At 44.9% G+C, this 7221-nt stretch overlaps 1 protein-coding gene across 1 annotated transcript; it reads right to left on the bottom strand.

The window, feature by feature from the left end:
* Positions 1-3603: 3603 nt before the first annotated feature.
* Positions 3604-6531, bottom strand: LOC123439959 (pentatricopeptide repeat-containing protein At3g54980, mitochondrial-like). The gene has a single exon (XM_045116569.1). The coding sequence runs from the start codon at positions 6478-6480 to the stop codon at positions 4048-4050; it is 2433 nt and encodes an 810-aa protein (XP_044972504.1). The 5' UTR covers positions 6481-6531; the 3' UTR covers positions 3604-4047.
* Between the last annotated feature and the right edge of the window lie 690 nt (positions 6532-7221).

Below are 7221 nucleotides of genomic sequence, written 5' to 3' on the forward strand. Positions count from 1 at the left end.
TGTATATATGTAGTGCTCTCTCCCGCTGCATATATGTTCTCTATAAATTACAATGCTCTCTATCAATTACACTCTAACACATTGCATGCTTACTTGTAATGTGTTATTGATGTGCATGTGTATATATGTTTCTCATTCGAGTGCTCTAAATTGTAAAACTTTGCATGCATATATGCTTGCCATGTTTTACTGATGTGCATGCATATATGAAATTGTAGTATATTAAGCGCTAGTTGTTTGTTGTCACTTGTTAAAATCCTCAATTGTTTTAGTCTTACAGCTAGGGAACTATGGCTTTGTCCAAAGGGTTTATAAGGAGTGTCATGAATCAATGAAGAAGGTTGTTAGATCATATTTCTCCATGTGTGGTTTTGGTAATTGATGACAATCCCTATGGACTAATGGTTGCCTTGAGTTACATTCGAAGGATTTGTTCATAGGAACTCTTTGAAGTCCATCTGTTGGTTTCGAGCAGTTTATATGGTGACCAAAGTGGTACTCAAGGTTTTATACAAAGATTGCTCATGTGAGAGTTGAGCTTATTGCAAGCATGTCTTGAAGAAGAAGATTGTGTGAGTATTCAAGTTTACCTTCAAGACATCATCTTTATGAAGAGAGAAGATAAGATACAAGGTTGGTCAAGACTAAGTCAAAGATGAATCAAGTTGATAAACACAGAAAGCGTATAAGATGTACCCAGAGGGGTCAAGTGATCCTATGGTATGGTAAGCATTGTTCGTTACACTTTGTGTACTAACCCATGGTCTACGTGAGAGTTCCATGTGGTGTTAGGTATGTTTCCATGGGCCTGCGTTAAGAAGAAGATCGCATACAACCCATGGAGAATGACATCAAATGATGATCGTCATCAAGATTGCAGTGTGCAAGTTCAAGTGGAGCATCACAAAGAGATCATGCTTGAAGCTTGTCGTCCATTGTGGTGACAATGGACTTGTGAATATGTGTCGAAGAGTGACTCACCCATAGTAGGGTATGGGGGGACCAATCAACTAGTATTCATCAAGCCAACACAATCAAGAAAGCTGGTCCATCTTGAGGAAGTCAAGATTGTCATCATCTAGCTCAAGTGGACTATGTGCAAGTTATAGCTTTGCCCTTGATATGTTTTTTATTTTACCGGTCTCGTGGTGGTAGTTGGGAGACCGGGTTTAGCAGATCAATAGTCGTACTATCAAGGAGGGCTCTCAAGTGAGTAGCTTGATCGTATCGTACGTTGAGAGCTCAAACCTGTTGCATCCTTGCATTATCTTTCTTGGTCCTTGTTTGATGTTTCTCTTTGTGAATTTTAGAGCTTATGGTCATCTTCATGACAAGTTTGAGTTCATCAAAAACGGAGTCCATATGCATCTTCTATGATGTTTCTGATGTTGGAGCTTTTGTCGGTTCTTCATTCATAGAGGTTTCACATCTCTATATTATTGACATTTTTATACTGCCTCTTCTTATTATATCGTGGGTTGTTGCACAATACGAAACAATGGAATCAGTAGAGGCAAATGATATTGATTATGTATTATAGATTTGATTGATTGCACAATACCAAATTCCAAATGCATCAACGGATTTATAGTTAATTTATAGTCTATTAAGTTATATTGAATATGTAGTCAAAACTAACTGTAATAATGGAATCAATACCACTCCTATTAATTTAGAGTCTACTATTAACACTGATTACAGTCAAAATTCATTGTAACAATGGAATTACTATCACTTCCTATTAATTTACACTAAATTTACAATAAAAATAAAAATGCATCAATAAAAAGTCCATGCCCACACTAAATATTCCAAATACAACAATGGATTATGAGTAATTTCAACTCAACCGATATGCATACTCCGTCCGTCCAGAATTACTTGCCCCGAAAATGGATGTATTAGACCTATTTTAGTTCTAGATACGTCCATTTCTATCCATCCTTGTGACAAGTAATTTCGGACGGAGGGAGTATTAACTACTGATCAAACTCAACAGTAATATCCCTAATCACAACTGCATCGGCAAAAGAACACTGAACTATAAATTGGGCATATCACTATTAATTTCATCGATCAAAACTCAATAGTATTATCCTTAATCACAACTACAAACTCAATAGTACTATCCCTATACCTAATTACATTTAATATATGCATAATAGTAACGCCAACCGGTGGAAATGAAATGCAAAAACTTACATCTCGATGTTTGTGGGAGTGGCCCCTACGCTCTATACAGAGCAATCGAGGGCTCAAATCCTTGGAGAGTGGCGGGGGAAGCGGGGAGAGTGACAAGGCCGCTGCATGTAGCTCACATGAGCTCCTCCTCCTTGTCATCGTCTAGCACCGGATTTGTTAGTGTCGGCATCGCCATGACCATCGTTGGCGCCGATACAATATCTTGATCAAAAGGGCTCCTCGGTCTCCAATCATGTGTTGATTCTCCTTCGTCATGGCCGCCAAGGAAATCCCCACTCACTCGTCGCAGGGCATCGCCCATTTCGGGAACCAGCTGCATATCTCGCGAAACCTTTCGAGCTTCTCCGCGTCGCCATCCACCACTTGAACAAAAATGGTGGCTAGTGTGAGAGTAATCTCCCTTGTCATAATGCTCTAGGGTTATGGTTTCGAAGATGAACTTGAGATGATCAGTGGGGGAGACAAACGGGTAGGAGGGTTTGTCGAGACGTTAAGTACTAGAGGGTGGTAAGAGAGAGTGCGAAATTTCAAGGCACCACGTGTCGGGTTTGACATCTGGACGGCGTGGGGCACGAGGTGATTCCTAGCAAAGCAAGGGGCCTTTCCGCAAAAAGGCTTGCCACATGGCTACAGAACAACTCTCTTGTCGTATCCAGGACCATATATGTACTGTGTTTTATTGCGTAAGGACCGTATTGGAGTGTTTTTCAACCGTGAGGGATGTATTGTTTCCCGCCAGCGACTTCAAGGACGGAACTTGTAATTTTCTCCTTGACCAGACAACTCTTATTGGGATCTCACAATTTCCCCCTCCTATGCTTTTCTCACCTTGAATACCTTTCTTCTGGGTGGTCGTGGGCAAAACCTGGTGGATTTAAACACTCACATTATACCACAGATGCGCAGCAGGCATGATCTTTTGATACACCGCGAACACCAGGTGGATAGGACGCCATTAACTTTCTGCATCACAGAACCAAGTCTTAAAAGAACTCCATTCCATGGTCGCAGAATGACCAAAACATAAGCCAATATATTAAGTTTGCATGGTAATCTTTTGAATCTCTTCTGTGTAAGAGATGGATTTATGTTTATGATTATGTTAGTGCTTAGCAAACTTCTGCAGTAACTTTTTTAGAGGGTAACACAGTACAGCAACAATGGTATATTATGCTAAGTTTCTGAGAAAATGGGGTTTGTTCTCTTACTGCAAAATATTAGGATTCTACCAAGTCTCGTCTGCTTTGACTACTATACTGATATTACTATGAAGCACAGAGCTATATGAAAACAACCCAAAGTCAAAATAACTGACGTTCACCTCATCTCATAAGTAAATGTAACATGTACCATCAGAAGAGATGAGGAACACCTCAAGCATATATAAATTGAAACGTCCAGTTCATCGATAACAAATCAAGTATTATTTGACAGAATGTGTATTGACCATTAAAGACAGAGGCAAAGCCTCAAAGTTTGGCTATATTCATCAGAAAAGCCTCAAGGATGGAGTAGAATAATCAGAAAGCATCAGGAACAATGCAGATATCAAATTTAAGCTGCACAATATAGCTGGTGGCACTAGTGGTTTTGACTCAGTTAAATGTTCCACCCTCCTACACGCTAGTAGATTCTTCTTGTATCGAGCTCTTACACTTTAATGTAAAGCAGGGATTCATCTATAGAAAAACAGATAACACAACAAATACATCTCATACTCAAATCCCAATGCTTATGTTTGCTTCCATCTGGCAAGGTTTCACTTTATTTAACAGTTTCCCAATGTTGTCATGCAATGGAAGTTTCAATCTGCTTAAGCCAAGATTCTCTTAACTGGCAGAAATTTTAAATAGGACTCTCTGCATCAACAAAACTGTCACCTTCCGGAGATTTCTTGCCAGCCAATAAGTCATATGTTGTATCATCAGGAACAATTCCCCTGTTGAGCATTTCATCATGCAACTGGAATGCTTCTTGCAACTTACCATCACGGAGGCTTCCATTTACTAGCATGTTATAAATAAGAGCATTAGGGCGTACATCCAATCTCCTCATGTCATCCAATAACTTCTTAGCACCATCAATGTCTCCAATGCGGCAAAGGCCATGTGTTAACGCTGTGAAAGTGATATCATCGGGAATGTTACCCTTAGCCATCATCTCTGAGTACAATTCCAATGCAAAGGCTACATTGCCATCTTTTGAGAAACCGTCGATTAAGGTAGTGTATGTTACTGTATCAGCGGCAATTCCTTCTCTAATCATGCTCTCGTAGAATTTGGAAGCCTCTTTCATCATTTTCAAATCCTTGTACCCAGTAAGAAAATTAGTGTACACGGCAGATGTGGGTGTTAGACCATCTTTCAGGAGAATAACAAGAAATTGCAGTGCATGAGACATATTCCCTTCACGGCAAAACCCACTGATTAAAGAATTGTACGCAGCAATGTCAGGTTGAAGGCCTTTGCGCCTCACATTATTTAGCATTTTAAGTCCCAGATCACAACAACTGGTTCTGCAGTAACCGTCAATGAAACTGGTATATGTTACTATGTTAGCGGGTATACCTTTCTCACGCATCTGCTGATACATAGAAAATGCTGAGCACATCATACCAGCTTTCACAAATCCATTGATGATACTGTTGTATGTCATTGTGCTTGGGACAAAACCTTCACCTATGAAGTTCTTCAGCATTTCATCAACTTCATAAATCCGGTCACCCATGCAAATGCCATTTATGAGAACATTATATGTATACTCATTGCAAGAAACTCCATTCTGTTTCATTTCATCAAGGAGGGCATAGGCCTTGTCAAAAGCCTTCTTCTTGATATACCCTTTCATCAAAAATGTGTACGTGAACACATTAGGTACAAATCCTTCCACAGGCATCTCTGAGTACAGTTTGACTGCTTCATCCATGGACCCCTTCTCACAGTAACCCATTAACAAGCTGTTGTATGTCACAACAGATGGTTTCACTCCAGTTTCTTTCATCTTACCAAACAAGTGCAGTGCTTCGCGGAGCTTATGTTGCTGGCACAGCCAACGAATTAGACCATTGTACGTGAAGACATCCGGTAACCTATAATCAGCCATCTCCATACACAAGCTTACAGCATCTTCCCACCGTTTATCACACAACAGGCTCTTGATAACCAAATTGAACTCGTGTGAACTTGGCAACAGCCCCTGCCCTCTCATCTGACGATATAGCACATACACCTTCTGTGTCATCCCGGCTTGATCACAGCCTCTTATAAGCGTCCCGTACGTCACATTAGTGGGCAATATACCATTCGTCAGGGTCTCGTCGAAAAGATCCAGAGCGTTCTCAACCTCGCCTCGCAAGCAATAGCCATGCATCAAAATCGTCGCAAGAACCACATCCATTTTTTTGCCGGCAGAGAGCATTTCGTCCTTGACCCGCAGAGCCTCCTCCATCCTTCCCGCCTTGACGAGCACATGCACCACAGACCTGTAGGTGAAGTCCCAGGTCTCGAAGCCAGCATCCTTCATCGCCCCAAGGAGGAGGAGCGCGCGGTCAGCATCACGCAGTTTGCACAGTGCCGCGATCACGAGAGCGTAGACGCGCTGGTCGGGCTCGATCTCAGCGCCGGGCATTTCATCAAACAGCCTGACAGCATCCTCGAGCATCCCTTCCTTGACGCAGGCCCGCATGAGCGCATCGAACATCCATGCGTCCACGCGATAGCCCCTCCCCCGCATCTCCGCAAAGAGTGCAAGCGCATCCCGGGCCGACGAGCAGCGCGCGGTGGTGACGAGCAGGTCGGTGCGGGACTTGACGTCCGGGACCACGCCGCGGACGACCATGTGGGCGTAGGCGTCGGTGGCCGCGCTGGCGCGACCGGCGCGGGAGAGGGAGGTGAGGAGGCGGCTTAGGAGGGACACGTGAGCGGCTGCGACGGGGGAGCCGGAGTGAGGGCCGGCCGCGGCGGAGAGGACGGCGTCGACGAGGGCGTCCGGGGCGAGGCCGGCGTCGAAGGCGGCCGACTTGAGGAGGGTGAAGGCACGCGTGTGGGACGAGGATGAGGCGAAGAGCGCGCGGAGGGTGGAGGTGAGGTTCTCCACGACGGCGGGGTCGCGCGCGGCCGGGCGGTTCGAGAAGTGGGCAGACAGGGGATCGGTTTGGTGGGGTGGCGCGGCGGGAATGGGGATGGCGGAGGCGGAGGCGGAGGCGGTGGTGCAGAGGGAACGCCATGCGAGCGAGGGCGAGGAGGCTCCTCCGACTACGAGCCGTGGTGGGCGGCGCATGGTGGCGGGGAGGAGAGGTTTAGTTAGGGATTGAGCGGAACTGCGCAAGCATGTAATGTTGAACCCGAAGAACTGTCGCTCTCATATGCAGCGGCTCTGCTTTGCCCTAATTTTTTTTAAATATTATCTTTTTTCAAATCTTTTTGAAAAATATTGTGTCTATTTGAAAATTTTGAAATATATTGCAACGTCGGCCTCCCAGTGGCCGACTGCCACTTGTCGGCTTGCCAGTGGCCGAAAGGTGGCAGTCGGCCACCAGTTAGCCGACAGGTGTTCAGTCGGCCACGCGTCGGCCGAGTACTGGCCAGAACACGTCGATGGATCCCTGTCGGCTTGCGCCAGCCAGTCGGCCTCCTGGTGGCCGACAGGAGGCCAGTCGGCCACCTCTTGGCCGAAAGGGGCTCTCCTTCCCTTCCTTCTTTCTTCTTTCTTCTTCTTCTTTCTTCTTCTTCTTTCTTCTCTATCTTCTTCTTCCTCCCTTTCTTCTCCTTGCTCTCATTTCTCTCTTTCTCCCCCAGACGAAAAATCTTCCGATAAAACTACGTTTTGAACCGTGGTTTAGTTGCGTAAGTTTGAGGGAAGCCTAATCATCCTTCTCATTCGCGTTGCGGTGGTTCTTTGAAGCTATTTTTGGTGGTGGTGGTGGAGGTTGTGGAGGAGGTTGAGGAGGAGGTTGTAGTGGTGGTGGTGGCGGAGGTGTGGGTGAAGTTGGTGGAGTTGGAGCTGGTGGTGACGGTTGTT

This window comes from Hordeum vulgare, chromosome 3H, assembly GCF_904849725.1.
Source record: "Hordeum vulgare subsp. vulgare chromosome 3H, MorexV3_pseudomolecules_assembly, whole genome shotgun sequence".
NCBI lineage: Eukaryota > Viridiplantae > Streptophyta > Magnoliopsida > Poales > Poaceae > Hordeum > Hordeum vulgare.